This window comes from Callithrix jacchus, chromosome 14 (assembly GCF_049354715.1).
Source record: "Callithrix jacchus isolate 240 chromosome 14, calJac240_pri, whole genome shotgun sequence".
Taxonomy (NCBI): domain Eukaryota; kingdom Metazoa; phylum Chordata; class Mammalia; order Primates; family Cebidae; genus Callithrix; species Callithrix jacchus.
Window position 1 is genome coordinate 6540817 of NC_133515.1, and position 27097 is coordinate 6567913.

The window sequence follows — 27097 nt, forward strand, 5'->3', positions numbered from 1 at the left end:
TGCTTTTGTTTCTGCTTAAAGTTTTCCTCAATAAAGTTAAAAATTTTTTCAACATTTGTCTTCTAGAGTTTAAAATGCAATTAAATAGGTAAAGTATCTAGCGCAGTGCCTGAAACATAGTAAAGGACTCAGTGGTAGCTATCATGAGTAGTAGCAGTAGTATTCCATCCCAGGACAACCTCCAAATAAGACAGAAATTACTCACATGACAAGCCACCAAAGCTCCTGTGTTCCAGCCAATCAAGATAATGGGTTTGTGTGGGAAATGGCTGTGAATCTTCATAGGAAGAGAAAGACGACAGTAAGACAGGAGGCCGAAGATGGGTGCAGAACAAGCCCAGAATGCTGGGTGTACCACAGTGAACTGAAATAGGGGCACTCACCTCCAGCACTTTGCTTCTCACTGCCCCAATCATATGCTCGAGACACTGCAGAACTCCTACCCCACTGCCATTGTTCAGCAGATGGGTGGCTACAGGGATGACCTGAAGGAAAGAATTAGCACCCACGCCAGCAGAGATCAGTTTCAAATCTTTCCATTCTGTTTAACCTACCCTAAATACCTTTATCCTTGGAATTCCACATAAAAGAAGGGTTAGGGGAGGCTCCACATTCAAGTTATCCATTTTGATCCCCTCCCACATATTCTCCTCCTCAGTCCTCCAAGACTATAATCTTGGCCAGGAGGGAGTTCCTTTTGCCCTACACATACCTTGCCTAAGCAGGAGAGCTGAGATTGCCAGAATCGGTGGCGGCGCGAAGTGGGAAACACAGAGCTGGAGGGACCAGAAGAAGCGATGAGAATCAGCGGGGAGCCAGGGAGTTTGCTCTGAAGAGGAAGAATCCCACCCAAAACCCAGTGAGTGAGAAGTGCTCTTCCATGAAATTCCAAGTATCCCAATACCTTTCTCATCCCAACAAATGCTCCTTTGCTTGTGAAAGTATGTTAAGCACCGTACAAAACAAATTATTAATAATAGTTAAAGAAGCTGGCCAGGTATGCTGGTTCACGCCTGCAATCCCAGCACTTCAGGAGGTCAAGGCAGACAGAGATCACCTAAGGTTAGGAGTTCAAGACCAGCCTGGCCAACATGGTGAAATTCCATCTCTACTAAAAACACAAAAATTAGCCAGCCATGGTGACACATGCCTGTAATCTCAGCTACTCAGGAGGCTGAGGCAGGAGAAGTGCTTGAACCCAAGAGGTGGAGGTTGCAGTGAGCCGAGATCACACCACTGCACTCCAGCCTGGGCAACAGAGTGAGATTCTGTCTCAAAAAAAAAAAAAAGTTAAGGAAGCCATTTATCCTCCTGCCAAGGTTCTAAGGCTTGAGTCTAAATTTTTTATGTGCCATTGTTAAGTCCTGAGCCATCCAACTTACTGGTTTGTTATGAGAAAGCACCCCCACAGCAGGGTCCCAGGGCCTCTTCAGTAGGAGAGACAAGGCCTCAGCTCCTGCAGCCCCAGTCTTCGTGTTGGATGACACAAGCATCCGGTCAATCAAGGTTGGGATCTACGAAGAAGACAGAGCAAAGATGATTCCAATGTGAAACAGGAGACATTCCACCACCGCAATCAAGCAGGAGAACAGAGCCCCACTATGAGCCACAGACAGACTTCAACCAAGCCTCTGAAAACCTCCTCAGGAGCAAGAGTATATATAAATGAATGGCTGATAAGTATGCTCCCACCATGAAAAGTGAATAGGTACAATTGTTTGGAAAGCAGTCTGGATATGCAGCAAGCGACTTAAATGTATTCCCATCCCTCTTCCAACTGTTTTTACTTCTGAGAACCTTTCCAAAGAAAACGTATCAGAAACAAAAACACACACAAAAGAATGGGGAGAGTCATGCACAGGGACAAATCACTGTGAATAATAACTGTGAAAAGCAATTTAATATATATATATGTATATATAAGGGAGTAGTTAAGTCAAGTATCTACCTAATTGGATATTAAAGATTATTTTCAAGTATTTACAAGAATTTATTTGTTTTTATTTACTTGTTTATTTTTTGAGACAGTCTTGCTCTGTCACCCAGGCTGGAGTACAGTGGCCTGATCTTAGCTCACTGCAACCTCTGCCTCCCAGATTCAAGCAATTCTCGTTCCTCAGCCTCTCAAGTAGCTGAGATTACAGGTGTGCACCACCAGACCCAGCTAATTTTTTATATTTTTAGTAGAGATGAGGTTTTACCATATTGGTCAGGCTTGTCTCAAACTGCTAACCTCAAATGATCCACCTGCCTCAGCCTCCCAAAGTGCTGGGATTACAGGCGTCAGCCACCACCCCAGTTTTTAAATATTTACAAGAATTTACAATAACATACAGAAATATATTTTGCTAAAATGTTACAGGTAAAATAGAAAATATAAAAATTATCTCTACTCACAGCTGGGCTCGGTGGCTCATGCCTGTAATTCCAGCACTTTAAGAAGCCGAGGTGGGCAGATCACTTGAGGTCAGAAATTCAAGACAAGCCTGGCCAACATGTGAAATGCTGTCTCCACTAAAAATACAAAAATTAGCCAGGCGTGGTAGTGCACACCTGTAATCCCAGCTACTTGGGAAGCTGAGGCACAACAATCACTTGAACTCAGGAGGTGGAGGTTGTGGTGAGCCAAGATCACGCCACTGCAACTCCAGCCTGGACGACAGAGGGAAACTCCATCTCAAAAAAAAAAGAAAAAAATCATCTCTACTCAGAAAAAAAGACTATAAGAAAATACGCTGCACGCCTGTAGTACCAGCTACTCGGGAGGCTGAGGCATGAGAATCACTTGAACCCAGGAGGCAGGGGCTGCAGTGAGCCAAGATCGTGCCATTGCACTCCAGCCTGGGCAACAGAGGGAGACTCTGTCTCAAAAATAAAAAAAAAGAAAGAAAGAAAAGAAAAGAAGAGAAAATATGCCAAAATGTTAATAATGATCTCTATGGCGTTATGGGTGACTTTTCCTTTACAGATTTCTATGTTCCCTAACTTTCCTCAATGAGTATCAGCTGATTTTATCATTTTTTAAAATCTTCATTTTCTTCTAGAGTACTGCCTTCAAGCCATAGTGTACTAAAGAAATCTGTTATTATGTCCAAAAAACTATACTCTGCTATACTATGTACAGTGTACTTTACCTCAAGTTCTGTTTACTATCTACCAGAAATGTGGTATTACAGATATGCAAATATAGGTTTCAGATATCTTGATGCTTACACTGAGAAGAAATATCTGCGAATTCCATGCTACCCACAAAAGGTCAAAATGACCTAGGGGAAAGGAAAAATGTTTAAATATTAGAGATGCTTTTCAGAAAAACAAAAAAGGTTTGAAAAATTGCAAAATAAAAAGTACTACAGTTTGATGCAAGTTGTAAAACTCCAAAAATAGCAGAAGATAAGTGGCTCTTAATTTAAAAACAGAGACACTAAAAGGATTTCTGCATGATAAATTAGAGGAATACAACCATTAGACTTTCTCAGTTTAACTCAGGAAACAAATACTCATGCAACTGCTTTTACAAGGCACCAGGCTAGTGCTGCACAGGAATTTCATCTACATGAGGTAATGAAGACAAACACACAAATAATGGTGGGGGATGGGGACAGGGAAAGACTGGTAACTGCCAAGAAAGAAACAGAATCCCAAACTGCTATGATTCAAACCACCCAACGGAGGAGAAGTTAACAGGCAATTTCCATCTAAAGATACACCATGTGAAATGAGACAGGATCTTTGGAACAGGCAGGATTCCAACAAAAGATGAGAGAAAAGCCTTCCAATCAGAGACACCAGCAGCAAGAGGCAAAAACTCACAGAGCTTATTCCAGGAACAGGAGGACTAAAGTCAAGGATTCAAGTAAGGAAGAAGGATGTAAAGCCAGTAGGAAAGGTTAAGACCAAATCACAAAGGATCTTCATGTTCTTCGTAACTTACTCTAGAACTGTGAGCCACTCAACACTTTGAAGCAAAGGATCTGACCCTGGGTTAAAACTTTATCTAGCAGTAGAGTACAGCTATGAAACCAAAAAGCCTTGAAACTTGCTTCCTGTCAACAAAGGATAAATAATAACGGACTTTTCCATTTGGAGCTGGGAAGACCAAGCTTCCCTGGCCTTTCCAGCATTGCATTCACTCTCAACAGCCAACTAAAAGGCTCAGGTCTGTACCTTCTCTGCCCTCTTTATCATAATGGATCTAATGGTGAAAGTAGCTGGAGGAAAAGCATGATCCCATCCACCTGCACTTTAACATCCAGCGGGCACTTTAAAAGCAAAATGATCCTATAATCATTTATATCCTTTGGGAAACAATCAAAGAATCTGTGTGAATTTAAATATAGTCATGGGAAAGTAAGAGTCTGATGGTAATAGTGATTACTGCAGAGAGCACAGCCAAAAGCCGACATTGCCTCCAGTCTGAGACCCTTGCTGACCAGTGTACCAGTGAGCCTTCCACCATACCAGCCAACTCACACCCTAGCATGGGAGGAAAGCACCCAACTATGCAAACTATAAGAGTCTCCCCAGTGGTGTGTCATGCTCATAATATCTGGTATTCACATAGGATATGCCCAGTTGGAAACTTCAATAGGGCAGCAGTACAAATTCCTCCTTAAAGGGAAATTATGCTAGCCATGATGCGTGAGGCAGGGTCACCAGAGAACTGGAATCCTGGGCATTATTACCAACACTCACCTCGTAGAGTGTATTCACCAATGTTACACTTTAACCACAGGTAGAATGCTGAGGAGAATATGTGAAGATGCCAACAATATTCCTGGGCCACCACTTTCTGTCTGCCAGGATCAGGCATGGGTCCCACACTCTACCTGTCCACCACTCACCTCCTGGGTCCAGGGTTTCTATTACAGGGGAGCAGTACGGGAAAAAGTCTGGAACTCCCTTTTTCATTTGTCTCTCTCTTCACCAGAAAACATGCTCCACCAGAGAAGGGAGCAGTTCTGTTTTGCTCACCCCGGTGCCTGGCACACATAGGGCCCAAAATAAGTATTAAATGAAAAAACTAATGTCAAATTTCCTACCATTAATATCATTAATGTGTCTAGTCCTGAGTTTTATTTCAGCACTAAACCAGTCTTCTAACAAACTTGGCACCCTTTAACTTAAAAATTGATTAGAAACATGAGTCTGCAAGTTTTGGGGATGTGGCTGAGGGCACATGTAGGCCAGGCAACTTACAGCAGCAAGATGAGCCAGCTTCCTGTAAAGCAGAAAGTAAAACTTTTTTTTTTTTTTAAATCAAGAACTGAATCAGGCTCATGCCAGCAATTTGGGAGGCCAAGATGGGAGGATTGCTTGAGGCCAGGAATTCAAGACTAGCTTATATAGCAAGACCCTGTCCCTACAAAAAAAAAAAAATTAAAAATTTAGCTGGATGTGGTGGTGGCACACCCCTCTAGTCCCAGCAACTTGGGAGGCTGAGGCAGGCAGATCAGTTGGGCCCAGGAGTCTGAAGTTACAGTGAGCTGTGAGCTCTGACAGTGCCACCACACTCCAGTGTGAGTGAGAGGAAGACCCTATCTCCAAAGGTTAAAAAAAGGCCTCAGACAACTTGGATTGATTCAATTCTTTCTTTCTCTTTTCTTCTTCTCTCGCTCTCTTTGAGACAGAGTCTCCGTCACCCAGACTGGAGTGCAGCGGTGGAATCAAACTCACTGCAGCCTCCTCTCACCAGCCTCCTAAGTAGCTGGGACAACAGATGTGTGCCACCGTGCGTGGCTAATTTTTTTATTTTTGTAGAGACAACGTCTTGCTATGTTGCTTAGGCTGGTCTCAAACTCCTGAGCTAAAGTGATCTTCCTGTGTCAGCCTCCCAAAATGCTAGGATAACAGGCATGAGCCACCACACCCAGCCCTGAGACCATTTTGAATTGGAGCAAAAAACACCCCAGATATTTCAAGAACCTATGAGGGTACTACTTAAAAAACTGTTAATAGTTACTGTGGGCTGGCAGGGTGTGGTGCCTCAAGCCTGTAATATCAGCACTTTGGGAGGCCAAGGTTGGCGGATCACGAGGTCAGGCATTCAAGACCAGCCTGACCAACATGGTGAAACCCCATCTCTTCTAAAAATACAAAAATTAGCCAGGCGTGTTGGTGTGTGCCTGTAATCCCAGCTACTTGGGAGGCTGAGGCATGAGAGTTGCTTGAACTCAGGAGGTGGAAGCTGCAATGAGCCAAGATCGTACCACCGCAATCCAGCCTGAGGGACAGAAAGAGACTCTGCCTCCAAAAACAAAAGTTACTGTGGGCTCACTGCTTACTATGTGCCCAATTTTGTATTAAGCGCCCTACCTGAATAAACTAATTAAATTTTCACAAAAATCCTAGATAGGTATTATTATCAACCACATTTTAGAGATGATACACCAATCCAAGCTTATACAGCTAATCACTGACAAAGCTGAGATCAGCCAAGAAATCTGTCTCCAGCATCTGCATTCTACCACACTGAGGATAGCCTGATGCAATCACTGGTATCACCAAGAAAAAGTTTTAACTTTTTGTGCAATACTAAGTAAGAAAGCAGGGAAGTATGTTTGTACTGAATTATAAAAGTCTAAGTGTTGTTACTAAAGGCTCATGCCCTGGAGAGCAGAGTCAAAGGGATCATAGCATGTTCCTGCTCTGCAATCTCCCAATGCTTCGAGCACCAAGGGTCTGTTTCTGTCACCTTTCTCAACATATTCCTCCCTGGTAAACCCTTCATCTCCTTCATGACAATTCAACTCAACCAAGACTCAAACCACAAGCTGCAAGGCTAGGAAAGCTAAATGTATACTCTGGTTTTCAGACCCCACACCTCATCCTGGAGCCAGCAGGGCTAAAAATGTGTACACCAGACACAAATGTGAAATGATACCCTATCTCCCAATTTTAATACCAAATCCACAGCTTCGGCCATGCTCTCCAGACCAACCACGATAATTACCTTGCCCGATCCCACATCCTGAACCCACAGGAGAGGCTAGCTATCCCCAGGACAGGGCAGACACCAATCACAGCCTTACCTTCCCCTTCAGCGTCTGCAAAGCATCCAGGTAGGCTGCCAGCATGGGCAGACTCAAGGTCTCCACAAGGGTGGTGTGCAGCCACTGGATCAGCTTGGTGTCCCAGCTCACACTTGCCAGAGCCTGCCGCACTCTCCTCGCACACTTGTCCACAGCAACACGGCGCAGCACTGGCTCATTACAAGCCTGAAGGATGTAAGTGGAAGTGATAAAACATGAGGACTACCTGGTTAGCAAGAGGGGGGACAAGTCAGTCAGCCAGTGAGGCCTGAACTACGAGGAGCCCACTGTGGGCAGATTTCTGGTGTCTTACCCCTTCATTGGCCAAGCGGGCAAGCCGGTCAGACTGCAGGGCTTTGAGGATCTTGTTGAATAGCTTGTTCTGGGCCATTGTCCAGCCAGTCCTATAAGGGAAACTCTGAGGAATTATAGTCAAACCCTGGGGACGCTCCCCATGTATGTATACCATATAAAGAAGATTATGCCATGTTTTATGTCTCCACTATGGAAGAGTAAAACCATGTAGTTTAGTCTAAGACCACTGAGTTAAAACACAAGACCTAGATTCTGGTCCCAATCCTACCAAATTAAATCACTGCAGCATATACTTGTATACACACACACACAATAATATACACAGTCCAAGATTAGTCATGAATAAAGTCTTTTAGCCTAGCAAAGCTAATTCTTTATTTAGTAGCTAAAATAATCCCAATCGTAAACAAAAGCAGAGCACCACTGAACAGACATATTTGAATTTCATAAGTTTTATATTTCACACAAAAAGGCAGACAGGATCAGCAAGTATTTTAATGTACTAAAATCTCAGACTATGGTAAGAGGTCTATTGAAAATAGGCTTAAGAACAAAAATATAGCAGAAATATAACCAGTAAAGAGGCTATTCTTCCCCTCAGTATTCCACCCCACACTAATCTCTTCTCCATATATATTTTGTATTTTTTCTGTATGTCACACAATTAGCAAATTTATTTTTGAGAGGCCTGTTCCACATAAGCGAATATATTATCATCCCAGCATATGACACTGGCATTCACACATCTACCTTATTGCTTACTGCTTACCTATTACTTATTGAGGCTTTGTACCTGGCAGACATCTATTCTACTATTCTCAACTCCACCTCATGACACTCAGTATACTGATATGGAGCTTATTATTGTCCCCCTTCACCTTACTCCCAGCAATCTTAATTACTCAGATGCTCTAACTCTGGCTAGTGAACTTCCTAAAGATACCAAAAGAAAGGCAATTGAAGATGCTCAGTTAATATTTGTTTACCTATTCTCCCTGCCATTAAAAAAAAGCTGATGATGGCCAGGCGCAATGGCTCATACCTGTAATCCCAGCATTTTGGGAGGCCGAGTGGGGTGGATTGCTTGAGTCCAGGAGTTCAAAGACCAGTCTGGACAAATGGCAAGGCCCGTCTCTACAAAACATACAAAAATTAGCTGGGCATGGTAGTGCATGCATGTAGCCCCAGCTACTCGGGAAGTTGAGGTGGAAGAATTGCTTAAGCCCAGGAGGTTGAGGCTGTGTGATCATGCCACTGCCCTCCAGCTTCAGTGACAGAGTGAGACTTTGTCTCAAAAAAAAAAAAAAAAAAAATTACGTGGGTGCTACACCCAAATGAGACCCTGGGATGGAATCAAGGTAGCATTTCAAATCAGATGAGATAAGGTCCCTAAATTTAGGGCTGAGACAACCATTGGCCAATTGGAAAAAGAAAATCTGATCCCTACACATCACTCTTTAAATCAAAATAAATTTCACATGGAAAAAAAAGATGGCATAAAAGGAAGAAAGAGAAATGCTAATATATTAAAATTTCAAACTTTAAGCCAGGCATGGTAGAATGTGCTTCTGGTCCCAGATACTTGGGAGGCTGAGGCAGGAGGAGCCCTGAAGTTCTAGTCCAGCCTAGGTAACATGTCTCTTGAAAAAAAAAAAAAAATAAAACTTGAGAAAAGGTAAAAAAAAAAAGTATAAATGAAGTCAAAACACAATAGGAAAATGATTGCCATTTCATTAAAATAGAAAGAGGCTCTAGAAAATTAGTAAGAAAGAAAAAGCTGAAATACTCAAAGGGCAAAGAACACAAAAAGGCAGGTCATAAAAGAAGTCAAGTCAATTCTACCTCAAAATTAAACAGACTGGGCCGGGCATAGTGGGTCATGCCTGTAATCCCAGCACTTTGGGAGGCCGAGGCAGAAAGATCATGAGGTCAAGAGATCGAGACCATCCTGACCAACATGGTGAAACCCCATCTCTACTAAAATATAAAAATTAGCTGAGCATGGTGGAACACGCCTTTAGTCCCTGGTACTCAGGAGGCTGAGGCAGGAGAATTGCTTGAACCCGGGAGGCAGAGGTTGGGGTGAGCCAAGATCGAGCCACTGCGCTCCAGCCTGGCACCTGGTGACAGAGCGAAACTGTCTCAAAAAAAAAACAATTAAACAGGCCTGGCACAGTGGCTGATACCTGTAATCCCAGTACTTTGGGAGGCCAAGGAGGGCAGATCACAAGGTCAGGAGTTCAAGACCAGCCTGGCCAACATAGTGAAACCCCCATTTCTACTGAAAATAAAAAAAATTAGCTGGGTGTGGTGGCACACACCTGTAGTCCCCGATACTCAGGAGGCTGAGGCAGGAGAATCGTTTGAACCTGGGAGGCAGAGGTTGCAGTGAGCCGAGACCATGCCACTGTACTCCAGCCTGGGTGACAGAGAGACTCCGTTTCAAAAAAAAACAGAATTAAGACAAATGCAGCCAATTGAGGTGGCTCATGCCTATAATCCCAGCACTTTGGGAGGCTGAGGCAGGATGATCACTTAAGCTCAGGAGCTTGACACAAGCTTGGGTAAAAAAGTGAGACCTTGTCTACTAAAAATCAAAAACTTAGACACAGTAGCAGGTGACCGTAGTCCCAGCTATTCAGAAGGTTGAGGCTGGAGGATGGCTTGAGCCTAGGATATCAAGGCTGTAATGATCATGCCATGGACTGACAGAGCAAGAACTTGTCTCGTAAAAAAAAATGCAAATTAATATTATTTTTCACCTATCAAATAGGTAAAAATTAGGAAGTTTAATAATTCTCTATTGTTGTGATGGTGCAAAAGAACTCTCTATAATCTGCTGATCTGTTGATAGAAATATAAACTAGTACAATCTTTTAGAAAAGCCAATTTGGAAAAATTAATTGAAAAACCTAAGTCAGATCACGTCACTCCTCTGCTCAAAGTCCTTCAGTGGCACCAGTTCAATCAGATAAAAGCCAAAGTCCTTGCAATAGGCTGCATGGACTCTACTGTCTCTCGGATCTTATCATCCATGACTGATCCTCACTTACTTCAGTTATACTGCCTCCCCCCACACTACCCTCTACTCCCCTGCACTTGCACACACAGCAGGCATTCTCCTGCATCACAAACCGGGGTCCTGCCCTTCACTACCTCAACCTGAAGCAATGGCTCCCTCTCTCATCTCCTTCAGGTTGTTGCTCAAATGTCACCTTCTACTGAGGCTTGCTCTGACCTATCCCTATCTAACACTGTAACCCTCCAATCCTACCCTGGGATTCCCTAACCTGCTTTCCAGCTGTATCACTATCCCATATTCTATCCATGCTATTTACTTGTTTAGTTTGTTTCTCTCTGCCAGGGTGTAAAAGGCCAAGATGGCCAGGACTTTTGTTGGTTTTAATTGCCATATCCCCAGCACATAAAACAGAACCTCACACATACTGGGGAGTTAAACATCTACCGAATAAATAAATGGATGAATTATGTGCACACTGCATTCTAAGTTCTGTAAACAGCCAGGTCCATATCCAAACCCTCAGACTCCGTATGATATTAATACTGAGGAGCAAAGAGGAACACAGGCACACGATTTATGTCCTTCAACCATACCAAGACAGTCAAAGTGCAGGAATGCTGCTTGAAACAACATCAACAATCTCAATTTCTCTGGCTTCAAGGCATCCTTTCCATCATATCCCACCCCACAAGATACTCTAATTTCTACAGGTCATTGTTCTAGGAACACTAACAATATGGCCCAGTGAGTATGGAAGACAAATTGCCCTTTGTTACTCACTTTATACAACTATCTCAATATCCCTGAATAGAGCAAATAACCTCTAGAAAGGAGGAAAACAATCCTCAAACTCCTTTTCCTTCTGTAAAATAAAATCTCCACCTATTACATCTCCAGTTTTACAACTTAACCACAGTTACAGGATGCAGGGGAACCCTACCTAGGGGCAAGGGTTCTATCCCACTCTCTAATTAAGAGCTATGTGCCCTAAGTCTTCTTGTCAGAAAATAGATATGGCTAGATTATCTCTAAGATCCTTCTAACAATTAAAAAACTTCAGGTTAGTTATGATCACTCATGGCAGCAAAAGTTGAAAGCAGTTGAAATCCAAGATTACAGAAACAAAACAGGATGACTGTCTTCTTCAGAAGTGCCCTCCATCTTCAGAAGCTTTCCTTGCTAGAGCTACATCCTCTCTTAACTGCCAAAGCCTCTGGTCCTTTTGTTAACCCCCTTTTGGGTTTACTAGAAGCAGTCTGAGGTTTCTTGGAATTGTCCTTTTTCTTATTCTTCCCTAGTTATCTCAGCTTAACCTCTGCTACTTTATCAGGATTCAGTTTTTGTGGTTTGATATTCAGAGATTCCGGACTTAAAAGGTGTGGGGATGAAAGCTTCAACTTCATGTTGGGACTCGGGATGCCTTGGAACCAGGAAGGTTTGTTGAGACCAGAAGCTCCAACCCCACTGGTTCATTATCTTATTTTCCTTCACATTAATTATTATTATTTTTGAGACAGAGTCTCGCTCTATCACCCAGACTGAAGTGCAGTGGCTCGATCTCGGCTCACTGTAACCTCCACCTCCTAGATTCTCCTGCCTCAGCCTCCCAAGTAGCTGAGACTACAGGTGCCAGCCGCCATGCCAGCCTAATTTTTGAATTTTTAGTAGAGACAGGGTTTCACCAGGTTGGCCAGGATGGTCTCAATCTCCTGACCTCATGATCCCCCTGCCTCAGCCTCCCAAAGTGCTGGAATTATGGGCATGAGACACCGCACCCGGCCCCTTCACATTATTTAAATCCACAGCACATTCACATGAGTAGTAACTCTCTTATGTACAGTGATTCTCAGATGGGCTTGAGAATTTGGTGGTGCTAGAAGGAGACAGAGGATGCTTACAAGTTGTTTGAAAAACCTCTCTGGAACCATGGATATATCTCCATGTTAATTAATATACTTCTTTGTTTTTAAAGGCTGGGAAGTTCTATCTTATTTGTGTACATTTAAGTTGTACATTTTATATTGCGATTTATTAAGTCACTGCAGTGACCACCCCTCCCTTCCTCAAATACATACATATACATCTATCTATATTTTATTTTGTTATTAATTCTTGTTGTTGTTGTCTAGCTCTGTCACCCAGGCTGGAGGGTGGCGCAATCCAGTGCACCCAGGTTGCACTGGCACGATCTCCGCTCACTGCAACTTCTGCCTCCCAGGTTCAAATGATTCTCTTGCCTCAGCCTCCAGAGTAGCCGGGACTACAGGTGCCCACCACCACACCCAGCTAATTTTTATATTTTTAGTAGAGGCCAGGTTTCACCATGTTGGCTAGGCCAGTCTTGAGCTCCTGACTTCAAGTGATCCACCCTCCTTAGCCTCCCAAAGTGCTGGGATTACAGGCATGAGCCAACACATCCAGCCGTATCTATATTTTATATACTCATACAAGTATCTCTATAGGATAAATTTCTTCAAGTGGAAATGACCAAAGGCTATCTGTGTTAAAATCTCTGGATAAGGCCCAGCATGGTGGCTCACACCTGTAATCCAAACACTTTGGGAGGCTGAGGCGGGTGGATCACCTGAGATCAGGAGTTCAAGACCAGTTTGGCCAACATGGCAAAACCCCATCTCTACTAAAAATACAAAAATTAGCTGGGTGTGGTTGTGCAGACCTGTAATCCCAACTAATCGGGAGGCTGAGGCAGGACAATCACTTGAATCCAGGAGGCGGAGGTTGCAGTTAGCTGAGATCCCCACACTGCGCTCCAGCCTGGGTGACAGAGTGAGACTCCGTCACAAAAAACAAACAAACAAAAATCTTTGGATTTCCAGTTCTGTGAAAATAATAGGTATAAAGGACGTGTAGCATCTTGAAAGTGGTATTATATTGCAGCCTTACCTCCAGTAATCATGCTAATTTATTATCAACCAGGTTAAGGAACAAATACAGTTTTTCCATGTTCAACAATCTCAGGAGCTTTCTTAAAGCCTATTGATCACATTAAAAACTTTAATTCCAAGTACAAAGAATAAGGTATAATTTAGTAAACACCAGCAGCATTTCCAAAATTATCCTGTTTTTATTATATAATGATGTTTTCCTTATTTGTTTTTCTTACTCTGTATTAATTCTGAGATCCAAAATGATGGGAGCAAGGAAAATTATGTGAATGCAAGGGGAGGAGGGTCAAAAAGCTATTTAGAAATTACTACCATAGTAGCCAGGCAAGGTGGCTCACACCTGTAATCCCGGCACTTTGGGAGGCTGAGGCAGGCGGATCATGGGGTCAGGAGTTTGAGACCAGCCTGGCCACATAGTGAAACCCCACCTCTACTAAAAATACAAAAACTAGTCGGGCATGGTGGTGGGCGCCTGTAATCCCAACTGCTCGGGAGGCCGAGGCAGGACAATCGCTTGAACCCAGGAGGCGGAGGTTGCAGTGAGCCAAGATCATGCCACTGCCCTCCAGTCTGAGCCACAGAAGAAGACTCCGTCTCAAAAAAAAAAAAGAAAGAAAGAAATTACTACCATAAACCAATGAGAGTTGAAATTAAATTTAAAAACCACCAATGTTGAAAATCCAAAATCCCAGAAAAAGTTCTTAGGATTACTGCTGGATATGTAACAAAGTGATTCCAAGAACTGAAACAAGATCTCTCTATTTTGTCAGCTTCGTGGGAGGCTGGAAAATTAAGTGGGCAGGAAAAAAAATGATCTAAACCAAGATTAAGATAAAGAGCATGCAAGAGATATAATTAGGGAAAATTTTAAAAACAGGAGACAGAATTTTAAATACAAGTTAAACAGTCAAATAGCTGATGGGAACTGCAGTGAGTCAACTTGCTCCCTCCATTCACCCCCCACCCGCCTATTCAATTTTCATGAGGGCAAAAATGCCTTTTCTTCCATTCTTAGATGAGACCAGAGAATCTTCTGTTCTCCCTGCTCTGACTAAACCTCAATGATATGCTGACCTCTGGCTCATTCTATTCAAAGCAACCAAAATATAACATTGGTCCTAGAAATATCTGATATTTTCAAAGGTAATCATTATTTTGGATACTGTTTCAAAGGAGACTAATTCAGCATTAAAATGTCTAAAGGACGTTTTTACCAGAAGTTAAACAAGGAGAGACAAAGAACATCATATAAACTCAATAGTCATACTTTTCTTTTTCAGATTATATAATTATTTGTCTAAACACTAGAAGAAAGAAAGGAATAAAGGAAGGGGAAAGAAAGAGAAAATATTTTATAGAAAATATTTTAGGGTTTGCAGGCCATATGGTTTCTGCCATATGGTGGGGGAGGGGAAGGAGGGAATATAACTCAAAGACCTTGGACTTAAAATTTCAAACATCCAACCTAAGATTTATACATAGATACATACAATATTGAATATATAATTAAATCAAGTTCAGAAAAGGAAAATGGGGTGTTTTGGCTGGAATTCAGAAGTTCTGATTTCTAAGATGAGAAAGCCTGCTTTCGGACACTACGTTCTTTCACTGAAATGTTGGAAATGTTCTAAAATCCATTTGAGCAATGCTGAAAAGTATCATGTGTCAGGAGAATTTTATTAAATGTCTTTCAAAAACTATGCAACTAATGAAACTTGGCATTTCACAAACATCTGGAGGAAAAAAAAAAAAGCAGCCCAACATCTTCAGGACTGTATTACTATTCCAGCAAATAGAAATCATTTTCAAAGGTCCTGTAAGTAACATGACCATGGCACACAGACATAAGAACATGACCCGGTCAGCTCACTTCTCCTATAAGAGGCCAGACAGAAAATATTTTAGGGTTTGCAGGACATACAGTTTCTGCCACTACTGAACTTTGCAGTTTTAGTGCAAAAGTGGCCATGGATAATACCTAATGAATGAGTTTGACTGTATACCAATAAATGTTTATGAACACTGAAATTTTAATTTCATGTGTCATGAAATAGTATTAATTATTTGCAACCACTTAAAAACGTAAAACCCATTCCAACAAAAACAAGCAATGGGCCAGATTTAAATTTGCTCACAGTCGTAGTTAGACAACCCCTAAATACAAATCAGGCAGCAATATTTAAACCATTTCACAAAATATCAGCCATTAACAGAGAAAGCCAGAGTTGGAGGCAGGGAAGGGACAAGCATGCTTCTTTTTTTTTTTGAGATGGAGTTTCACTCTGTCGCACAGGCTGGAGTGTAGTGGCATGATCTTGGCTTACTGCAACCTCTGCCTCCCAGGTTCAAGTGCTTCTCCTGCCTTAGCCTCCCAAGTAGCTGAGATTACAGGTGTTCACCACCACGCCCAGCTAATTTTTACTATTTTTAATAGAGACGGGTTTTTAGCACGTTGGTCAAGCTGGTTACAAACTCCTGACCTCAAATGATCCTCCCGCCTTGGCCTTGCAAAGAGCTGGGATTACAGGCGTAAGCTACCACGCTTGGCCTATACACACAGTTATCTGAAGACAGTTTCTACTGCAGTCATTCAAGGAGGAGGAAAAAAGGCTCTTAACAAGGAAATTAAGGTTCTGCCTCCATAGACAAAGAGCAATCAGTAAGCTCTCCCGGGAAAACCTCCAGAGTTCTAGGGAGCCAACCTATACCATTCATGTAATTCTTGATGTGGGAAAGTAATTTTACATGACTTTATACATGAAGAAAGGAAGCAGCAATTTAACAGTCAAGTCAGGGAAAGAATGGCAACATGATGATTATAATCAGAGCAGAAGGAACTGCAAGCTTCGAACAGGCTACAGATTCAGGGACAGGGTCATAAAATGGTGATCTCTGAAACTGAAGCTAATAAGTTATCATCAAATAATAAAATCAGCTGTGTGCAAAAGTTACCTACCAGAAGATGGTTTGTAAGCCTGCTGCCCATGAGAAAAGAAGGCCTCCAAAATCTCATCAGACACTAAAAAAAAATCTGAGATAAACTGAGCTTTAATGAATTATACCAATCTGTGGCAACAGATTGGTATAATTTTGTCATAACAGAAAAATGGTGGTCCACATGGAGACTGGAGAAAGATAAGCCAAAGATAAGAATCTGTCAGTGTTTCTGTAAAGGACAGGCAGGAGAAGGGGCACCCTGGCCTATTCTGTGGGCCCATCTTGCCTAGAGGAAAGATGTGCACATCCAGCTATTCTGCTGTGCCTCCTATGTAGACTCTCCACTCACCTATCCACTTCTGAAATAAAATGGTTTTCCAGACTTTCCTGCTGAGAAAAGACACTCTGGCCAGGCCACCTCAGTGTCTCTTATGCTTTGCAGTTATATCTCTCCTCATAAATTAAGAAACTCGGGGTTGGGCGCAGTGGCTCACGCCTGTAATCCCAACACTTTGGGAGGCCAAGGTGGGCAGATCACTTAAGCCAGGAGTTTGAGACAAGTCTAAGCAAAATGGCAAAACCCAATCTCCATAAAAACTACAAAAATTAGCCAGAAATGGTGGTGTACTCCTGCAGTCCCAGCTACTACTCAGGAGTCCAAGGTGGGAGAATCACCTGAGTCCTGGATGTCAAGGCTTACAGTGAGCTGAGATTGTACCACTGCACTCCAGTCCAGGTGACAGTTAGACTCTGTCTCAAAAATAAAATTTAAAAAAAAAAAAAGAAACTGGTATTCATAGTATTAAGTCTCTAATGACTTTGATAGGCATGAATCGTCCACAAAAACCTCTTAATTATAACCATGGATGAACTAACAACAACAACAAAAATCACAAAGTTCTCCTATGTACTTTCTGAAATTGCAAAGGACAAGGTAGTGGAAAATACCACAAAGGGATCATAACCATACAAGGCCACCTTGATCAGCCACCACTAACTGGTCTTAATCTCTTTTTACTGCCCTTAATTAAGGGAGAAGGTATGGTGGTTGAGAACACTGGGTTCTGGAGTCAGATTGTTTAGTTTGAACAAACTCCTTCTCCATCACTTCCTAATTAAGGTTTCTTAAACACCCTGACCTCAGTTTCTTCATCCTGTTAAACAGAGATGAAGCGGAGATATATCTCCAAGAGTCACTGGGAGGATTAAGAGACAATGCATATGAAGAGCTTGGTAAAATGTCTGGCACCTAGAAAGCACTCAACAAATGGTAGCTCCTTTTTGTTATTATCATTATTGTTAATTTTTATGATTATTAACTGTAGCAATGCTGATAAACTCTTTTGCTGAATATACTGACTCCAGCAATATTTCAGTAGTTGATCTTCATTCATAGCAGTTTATTTCTTTATCTGAAGCTCAAAAGAGCTTAAGGCACTAAATTAATTCCAGTGCAAGACCCCAACCAACTTCTTCACAAGCTTTTCAACCAAGGTGCAGCACTGCTCCTACCTCAACAGCTGCTGTTTTGATCACACAAGCATACCTGTTCAATCTCATTCCCAACTTCCAACCAGCAGAAATTATGTCAATCACCTCAAACTTTCTGCCCCTCTCTCTCTCTCTTTCATTATCATATGCGGTCTCCAAAATTATGGAAAGTAACCACCTACCAATTCCTGATGTAAGAAGTAACATTTCCTTATATATAGCAGATATACAGACACAAACAAAAACCCATCAAGAAAATACAAATTGAAACCACAATGAGATGCCACTTTATACCCAGGAGAATGGTTATAATTTTTAAAAAAAGAAGAGGGCCGGGTGCGGTGGCTCACGTCTGTAATCTCAGCACTTTGGGAGGCCAAGGCAGGTGGAACACGAGGTCAAGAGATCAAGACCATCTTGACCAACATGGCGAAACCCTGTCTCTACTAAAAAATACAAAAATTAGCCATGTGTGGTGGTGTGCGCTTGTAGTCTCAGCTACTCGGGAGGCTGAGGCGGAAGAGTTAGTTGAACCAGGAGGGTTGCAGTGAGCCAAGAGTGCACCACTGCACCACTCCAGCCTGGTGTCAAAGCGAGACTCCATCTCAAAAAAAGGGAGGAAAATTAGTAAGTGTTGGCATGCTGGCAAGGATGTGGAGAAACTAGAACTCTCATACACAGCTGGTAGGAATGTAAAATGGTACAGCCACTTTGCATAACAGTCTGCCAATTCCTCAAAGGTTAAATTCAGAGTTATCAAATGACCCAACAAGTCCACTCCCAGGTATATAGCTAAGAGAATTAAAATCTTAGATCCACACAAAAACTTGTACGCAAATGTTCATAACAGTATTATTCATAATTGCCAAAAAATGAAAACAACCTAAATATCCATCAACTGATTAATGAATAAAATGTGGGCTATTCATACAATGCAGTATCATTTAGCAATAAAAAGGAATGAAGTGCTGATACACGCAACCACATGGATGAACCTTGAAAACATCATGCTGGGTGAAAGCAGCCAGTAGGAAAAGACCACATAGTACATGATTCTATATACATGAAATGTCCAGAATAGGCAAATCTATAGGGACAAAGGTCAATGAGTGCTTCCTAGGGACCAGAGAATGGGGAATAACTGTTAATGGGTATGGGGTTTCTTTTCAGGGTGATGAAAATGTTACCAAATTGACAGTTGTGATGAATATACAAGTCTGACTGTACTAAAAACCACTGACTATACACATTAAATAGTTCAATTGTATGGTATATAAATAGTATCTCCAAAAAGTTGTCATATGATTAGGTAAATGTTTACCAAATGAACAGGGACAAATGACCCTGGGGGCAGTAGAAAGTTTGGGAACAAAATTAGCCAGTAAACTCATAAAAACAGGCTTCAGTGTGCCCTCCATAGACTGCAAATCTATTTTTAAAAGCTACTCAAACATCTTAGCTTTTCATATGACTTCACAACACTTTCCTCATCCTAGTTATAAACCATTTAAATACAATATCTTACAAATGTACATTTCATTTTTTTGTAGTTTGGGTGACCCCTATATCATAATTTATATAACAGAAGCTACTAGAGAGCTAGTCATAGCTATCAAATTTACTTATTTATTCAACATTTATTATATGCCTACTGTGTGCCAGACAATGTCCTAGTGTAAAGTATGCAAAGATGGCTGAGATGTAAGCCCTGCTCTCAAGCATCTCACACACAGCATGGTGAACTGAGAGTTATAATGTGAGACTTTGGAGAACACTCTGACATGTGTTGCTGCAAATGAAATAAGCTCCTAATAAATGTACTTCAATGAAGATGATACAAAATAATTACAGAGCAGTGACCATCCTCCTGATGAGCAGCCTACCTGTTGACATGCTCCTCCCAGTCCTCTGGTGGGGGAGGGGCATCTGCATCAGTCCTGGCGAAGATGACATGCCGTTCACACTCATTCATCACGCTGCGTGCCTTCTGATTGTCATAGAGTGGCACAGGGGTTGACGTGACAGTCTCCACATCTATTGGGATGTCTGATTCACTGTAAACAGGTGAGGAAATAGGACCGGGCCACACATACTTCACAGGTATTTAACAATCATCTGGTTGACAAAAAATGTATCTTTAATACAGTCAGCTTTAAATTATGCATAAGCACATTATATTCACAAGATAATTTTGATCCAAAGTCATCTTTCCCACACTTGTCTAGATCTCTGCCCTCTCAGACATGATGGTATGTACTGGAAGAACACAAAGTCATTTTTAAAATGAGTCTACATAAAAAATGATAAAGAAGATAAATATGGGCCAGGTGCAATGGCTCACACCTGTAATATCACCATCTTGGGAAGCCAAGGCAGGTGGAATACTTGAATTCAAGAGTTTGAGACCAGCCTGGGCAACACAAGAAAACCCTGTCTCTACCAAAAATACAAAAATCAGCTGGTCCCAGCTACTAAGGAGGCTGAGGTGGGAGGATTGCTGGAGCCTGGGAATTCAAGGCTGCAGTGAGCTATGACTGCACTGCACTCCACTCCAGCCTAGGTGACAGAGCAAGACCTGGTCTCAAAAATAAACAAATAAATAGATAAATGACAAATATGGCCAGGCACAGTGATTCACACCTGTAATCCCAGCACTTTGAGAGGCTGAAGCAGGAGGATCGCTTAAAGCCCAGAAGTTCAAGTCCAGTTTGGCAACATGGCAAAACCCTGTCCTACAACAAACACAAAATTAGTCAGGCATGGTGGTGTGTGCTCGTAGTCACAGCTAGTCAGGAAGATGAGGTAAGAGGATCGCTTGCTTGAGCTCAGGGGGTTGAGGGTACAGTCAGCTGTGATCGTGCCACTGCACTCCAGCTTGGGGGTGACAGAGCAAGACCCAGTCTCAAAAAAAGAACAAATATATTCCATAAGCAAGTTGATCTGACTCAAGCTAATATTTTTTAAAGATCACTTTCAATTTTTGTTGAGTAGACTATAGTTCAGGAGTAGAATTTAGAAGGCCAGCTAGGCGGTCATTGCAGTTGACTGAGATGGGCCAGAAATCATGATAGCTTGTTTAGGGACAGGAAAAGCACAAATGCAGAAAAGTGGCTAACAAGTTGATTGCCTAGACACTGTCCAATACAGTAGTTACATGCAGAAAAGTGGCTAACAAGTTGATTGCCTAGACACTGTCCAATACAGTAGTAATAAGCAACACATGACTACTTAAATTTAAATTAATAAAATTAATTACTGGGCACAGGGCTCACTCCTGTAATCCCAACACTCTGGGAAGCCAAGGCAGGCAGGATGCTTGAGCCCACGAGTTCAAGACCAGTGTCGGCAACAATGGTGAAACCCCATCTCTACTAAAAATGCAAAAATTAGTTTGTGGTCCCAGCTACGTGGGAGGCTGAGGTGGGAGGATCAACTGAGCCCGGGATGCAGCGGTTGCAGTGAGTAGAGATCGCACCACTGCACTCTAGCCTGGGTGACAAGAAACCTCATCTCAAAAAAAAAAAAAATTTTATTTTAATAGAATTAAATATTCAGTCTGGGTATAGTGGCTCACACCTGTAATCCCAGCACTTTGAGAGGCCAAGGCGGGCAGATCACTTGAGACCAGGAGTTCGAGACCAGCCTGGCTGAAAACCCCGTCTCTACTAAAACTACAAAAATTAGCCAGGTATGGTGGCATCCATCTGTATTTCCAGCTACTTGGGAAGCTGAGGCAGAAGAATTGTTTGGACCTGGGAGGCGGAGGCTGCGGTGAGCCAAGACTGCGCCAGTGCATTCCAGCCTGGATGACCGAGTGAGACTCTGTCTCAAAAAAAAAAAAGAATCAGTTCCTCAGTGACATCAGCCACATTTCAAGTGTTCAATAGATATATGTGGCTACCAGTAACCATGCTGAACATCTCAGGTATAGAACATTTCTATTATTAAAGAGTTCTGTTAAACAGTGCTGGTCTAGAGTTTTAAATTCATGCAAACTTTCTCTTTTCATTAGCAAGTCAACTGGGAGTTAATTATTAATATATACTTGCAAAGTCTATGATTTCCTTTCTGTATGATTATTTAGGACAGATAACCTGGAATGCACTCGCCTTAGCTATTTAGCCCATTTTGTACAGAGCCTAGAAGAGAAACAATTATAAATGAACATCTAAATGTCTTTCACATTTTAAAATGAAATCCAGCCACACCTGTCCCAGCACTTTGGGAGGCCAAGGCAGGTTGATTGCTTGAAGTCAGGAGTTCAAGACCAGCCTGACCAACATGGTGAAACTCTGTCTTTACTAAAAATACAAATCAGCCAGGCGTGGTGGCGGGTGCCTGTAATCCCAGCTCTTCAGGAGGCTGAGGCAGGAGAATCGTTTAAACCTGGGAGGCGGAGGTTGCAGTGAACCGAGATCGCGCCCAGGCAACAGTCTCCATCGGAAGGAAGGGAGGAAGGGAGGAAGGAAGGGAGGGAGGAAGGAAAAGAGGGAGGAAGGGAGGGAGAGAGGGAGGGAATGAATCCTAGTGCCCCGAGGGTCTATCCCCACTTTATGATATGGACCAACGCTGTCACCCCAAATACTATACCAAACAAACTGGTCTACTGGCTATCTACCAAACTTCATGTTAACTTTTTGACCTAAGTGACCTTACTGAATTCATTTCTAAAGACTGAAATAATTACATCATTGTGAAATTGTGTGCAGCTAGATCTGGTGATGGATGAAAGAGCTGATTATCTTCTCTAGGCCAGATGTTGGACTAGATACTTGGATATATGTACCTAAAAGAGAACTCTTGATTTCACCATCACAAACCTATCCTCCCCTAGTTTTTCCTAAATCATGGCACCACCCAGTTGCTCAAGCCAGAAATCTGTCATCCTAATTTTACCTTTCCCTTTAACCTGGGTTCTTGCTCTGGCTTCCAATTCACCATAGCAGATTCTAATGACCTATTCACTCTACCTATGAAATACATCTCAAGGCCAACTGATTTCTCCATTTGTACTGTTCCTGCCCTACACAAGATATCATGACTTCTGGCCCTTCTCAGTCCACTACAACGGCAGCCTGCAGTTGGTCTTGTAAGTTCTACTCCTGCACTCTAATATACTCCACAAAAAATCCAAAATGATATTTTTAAAGTATAAATTGTTTTGTTGTACAAAAAAAACAAAAAGAAAAAAGAATAAAAATAAAGTAGAAATTGAACCCCTAGCTTAAGATCCTTCAATGACTTCTCACCAGTCTTAGAATCAAATTCCTTCATAAGGTAACCTCTGCCAACTTCTTCCTACCTCCCACTTATACTCCTACTGCTATTATATTATGGCCACACTGGCCTAAAAGAGTTCTTAGAGCATGCCAAATTCTCACTTTCAGGGCCTATATATGGAGACAGAGATTATAAAAGGAAACAATTTTCTAAGTACCAAAAAAACAAAAAAACCAAGTCCATGGAATCTCACTTGAAGAAAATGTCATGAGATGCGGACACAGGAGTTTTAATGTCAGCAAGAAGCTAATATGTAGCAAAAAGGAAAAGACTTCAACTACTGTTTAATGCAGCTTTTCAGTTATGCCCTAGGCCAGAGGCATCAGGAATATGTTAAAGTATTGCCTAAAGTTACAGATTTTTACATCCTGTACAACCAAAAAGCCAACAAAATTATAAAGTCATTCGGAAATGAAATTAAAAAACACTATTCTGCATGTTTATTTATTTATTTATTGAGATGAGGTCTCACTCTGTCACCCAGGCTGGAGTGCAATGGCATGATCTCCGCTCACTGCAACCTCCGCTTCCTGTGTTTAAGCTATTCTCCTCCCTCAACCTCTTAAGTAGTTGCGATTACAGGCATCTGCCACCACGCCTGGCTAATTGTTGTATTTTTAGTAGAGACGGGGTTTCACCATGTTGGTCAGGCTGGTCTCGAACTCCTGACCTCATGATCCATCTGCCTCAGTCTCCTAAAGTGCTGGGATTACAGGAGTGAGCCACCACACCCAACCTTTGCATATGTTTAAAACACACTTAGCAGGCAGGGCCCAACTGCTCATACCTGTAATCCCAGCACTTTGGGAGGCTGGGGTGGGCAGACTGCCTGAGGTCAGAAGTTCCAGACCAGCCTGGGTAACATGGTGAAATCCCATCTCTATTAAAAATACAAAAATTAGCCAGGTGTGGTGGCAGCTGCCTGTAATCCCAACTACTCAAGAGCTGAGACACTGAACCCAGGAGGCAGAGGTTGCAGTGAAACAAGATTAAACCATGGCACTCCAGCCTAGGGAACAAACAGTGAAACTTGGTCTCAAGGAAAAAAAAAACAACAACAAACTTAGCCAGGTGTGGTGGTGCACACCTGTAGGCTCAGCTACTTGGGAGGCTGAGGCAGGAGAATCGCTTCAACCCAGGAGGTGGAAGTTGCAGTGAGCCAAGATCGCACCACTGCACTCCAGCCTGGACCACAAAGCAAGACTCCGTCTCGAAAAACACACATACACACACACACACACACACACACACACATTGGGGTATCTCTAACTCATTAGGTCATTAAGGCTTAATTTCAGAAGGCGGTGGTTCTAACCCCCAACAAAATTAAAACTAGTGCTTGAGGAAAGATTAAACATTAGATCAGATTAAAAACAAACAGATAAAACTCTTCTCCAAAAGTTTACAGAATTATTAAGGGCATGATTTGATCACCACAACAGAATATGTCAACACATCTTGAAACATAATTAGAATGCCTTAAAGTAAAAAAGAATTGGCAAACAGGTTTATTTAGACCCAAGGTAACTGTATCACATATCAGGTGGTCAATTAATGAAACTTCCTTGCCCTATAACAAAGGCTCGTTGAAAATATCATTAGATCTAAGAAGGGTTTACATTAACCCATGGATAAGCAGCTCCTTAACAAGGAAAAAGAAAAAGCAACACCTTAGAAATTGGCTCCTAACCTTTATGTGTGAAGCCAAGAAAAGCAAAATGCATGACTATAAAAAGGCTATTGTTGCCACTGTCAAATAACCCAGAGCACTACACTGTGATAAGGAGTCCTATCTTGTGTGGTAATCTTTTAAAATCAACTTTTCAGTCTTTCTCTTCACCAGTTAAATAACCCTCTTTGATTTTCCCCCTTTTCACACAAGTCCTATTATCTAAGTAGAATAAACTGTCTGTTTTACCTCTACACATCTTGCTTTCCTAACTCTTGTTAGATATCTCCTAGAGATGTCCACAATCAAGCCAGCTATCCTTATGCTGCTTAAGAGATGCCTGAATTTAACACCCAAATGCCTTACACAATCTCCCCCAGTCAATCCCGAGAAAATCCTCTCTAAATTCCCATCTGATCACTGCCCAGTGAGGAGAGCAGCAGCCCTTAGAAGCCCAAACTCACATGGTACTTTCGTGCTGCCGCCGGGGAGTGACAAAGAGCATGCGGGTGGGGCGGGCACTACTGGCATCTGGGTGGGCACTCCAAGGCTTGGCATAGCTATGATCCAGAAAAACCAGGTCCAGCTCCCGTTCGTGCACTGAAAGCTGGAAGAGCAGCGAGGTGCCCATGCGTCGAGCTGAAGTCTGGAAGTCCCTCTCCCCACCCCGGTGGGCCATGTCAGTGGAGGGACAGAAAGTCAGAGCATGGGTATCTGCATGCTAGTCACCTGTAGTGAAAAGTTTCAGTTTAGGTCAATTCCAATATTCTAAATTCCTCCCAGTAGACACCACCTAACATGCTTACTTTTGTAGCCTACTATCATTCCTATTGAGCATCCATTACACAGCAGACCTTTGGTGGCGAGGGTTAATGGAGTCCCACACCATCACCCAAAACAAAACCAAACCTGAATTGAACCTTAGAAAGACTGGAAAACAAACAAAAAATAAGCTATGGTGCCAGGAGTTGCCCCATATTCAATTTCTACGAAACTGAAATTCGCTAACGGGAGAGCTCACCAACTCCACGGTTCAGAAAGACCTCGGGTGGACAGACACTAAACTTGCTAGGCCAGCACAACTTCCCAGGAGAGCAGGAAGGGTTCTGGCAAACAGGAAATCACAAATACGGATCTGTCGGAAGCTAAGGATCTCTGTTGCTTCACACCATCCTCTAACGATAATGCGAACAGAGCCGGGTCCGTAGCTAGAGCGCTGGGCACCCCTAAAGGGCAGGGCAACGCGGGCCTCGAGGAAGCGAATCCCAGTTCGGGCTCCATTTCCTTCAAGTCTCTGGTATTATGAGAAACAAAAATTCTGCAAGTACTCCGTCATATTCCAGAGTTTTTAAATATAAACAATGCGAGGTCCCCCCGCAAAGCCTGCTGACAAAATGATCCCCGTGGAAGCCCTTTCGCAGGTGAGCCGTGCCGGGCAAAGCGCCCGGGACTCCGCCTGCTCTGCAGCCGTTCCCGCCACTGAGCGTCCACACGGCCCATCCCGGAGACAAGGCTATGACTCGCATTTTACAGAAGAAGGAGCCAGTTCGGGGGATTGAAGCGACTTGGCCAAGGTCATCCCGAGTTCGCGACGAGGAGGAGTCGCCTGGCGCCTGGCCCCCGCCTCCCGCCTCCCGCCTCCGCCTCCCGCTCCCCGGTGCAGGGCTCGGCGTCCGCGTCACGGCGGCCCAGACGCGTCCCCCACCCGCCCCGGGCCCAACAGGCCCGACCGGCCCCAGCAGCCGGTCCTCAGCCCAAACCCCCGCATGCCACGAGAGCCCCGAAGCTCTCGCCAAGACCCCCGGCCGTCCCAACCACGGCCGCGACCCCCACGACCCGCCACTCCCCTCGAAACCACGCAGCTCTCACCCGCGGTCTTCAGGCCGCGCGCTGGACCCAGGCCAGATTGCCACGAGCGTGCGCGTTAACGCCTCCCAGCGCTGCAGGCACCGAGTAAAATGCGGAAGCGGATCACAGCCTGAGAAGGGAGAGGCGGTGAGCTGCAAAGCACGGTACAGACAGTCTCCGGCGACTTAGTCCGGAAGCGGAGCGCCGACAACGCACAAGCATCTCAGAAGCATAAAGCATCTAGACTGCAGTATCCGCTTCGCCCATTTTCAATAGGTAAAGCGAGGGCAGAGGAGGAGGCTGGCTTCTACCGCCCCAGTTCTCGCCGCTCCCACCGTATTGGTCCTTTGTGCCCTTTGGAAGGTCGAGCACCCAACTGTCCACCTCCACCAGGGCAGCCCCCTGAATTTACTCAGTAAGAATTTACCTATGTGGCTGACGCCTGTAATCCCCGTGCTTTGGGAGGCGTAGACGGGAGGATCTCTTGAGCTCAAGAGTTTGAGATGAGCCTGGCCAACATGGTGAGACCCCCGAATCTACAAAAAATTTTAGAAATTAGGCGGGTATGGTGGTGGCGTGTGCCTGTAGTCCCGGCTAC

The 27097-nt window shown here is 43.2% G+C and overlaps 2 protein-coding genes across 69 annotated transcripts in view; one reads left to right on the forward strand and one right to left on the reverse strand.

Annotated features, from left to right (window-relative positions):
- The window catches only part of KANSL3 (KAT8 regulatory NSL complex subunit 3), a 45120-nt gene extending 18561 nt beyond the window's left edge, over positions 1-26559 (reverse strand). For 7 of the 50 annotated variants that reach the window (XR_013526307.1, XR_013526305.1, XR_013526306.1 and 4 more), the window contains exons 1-9: positions 26521-26559; positions 25116-25380; positions 19586-19756; positions 7345-7435; positions 7032-7217; positions 1383-1514; positions 713-829; positions 384-485; positions 206-277 (exon numbers count right to left, since the gene is read on the reverse strand). Coding sequence is in view for 47 of the 50 variants with exons in the window: in XM_078348642.1 (XP_078204768.1) it covers positions 206-277; positions 384-485; positions 713-829; positions 1383-1514; positions 7032-7217; positions 7345-7435; positions 19586-19756; positions 25116-25330 (1086 nt within the window). In the remaining 3 variants the exon portion in view is untranslated. Of the gene's footprint in view, positions 1-205; positions 278-383; positions 486-712; positions 830-1382; positions 1515-3213; positions 3267-7031; positions 7218-7344; positions 7436-19585; positions 19818-25115; positions 25381-26520 lie in introns of those variants that run through there. The other 43 variants (XM_078348643.1, XM_078348639.1, XM_078348641.1 and 40 more) reach the window with 18 other exon arrangements.
- The window catches only part of FER1L5 (fer-1 like family member 5), a 75210-nt gene continuing 74454 nt past the window's right edge, over positions 26342-27097 (forward strand). For all 19 annotated transcript variants that reach the window (XR_013526303.1, XR_013526304.1, XM_078348621.1 and 16 more), the window contains exon 1: positions 26342-26775. The gene's annotated coding sequence lies outside the window, so the exon portion shown is untranslated. The remainder of the gene's footprint in view (positions 26776-27097) is intronic.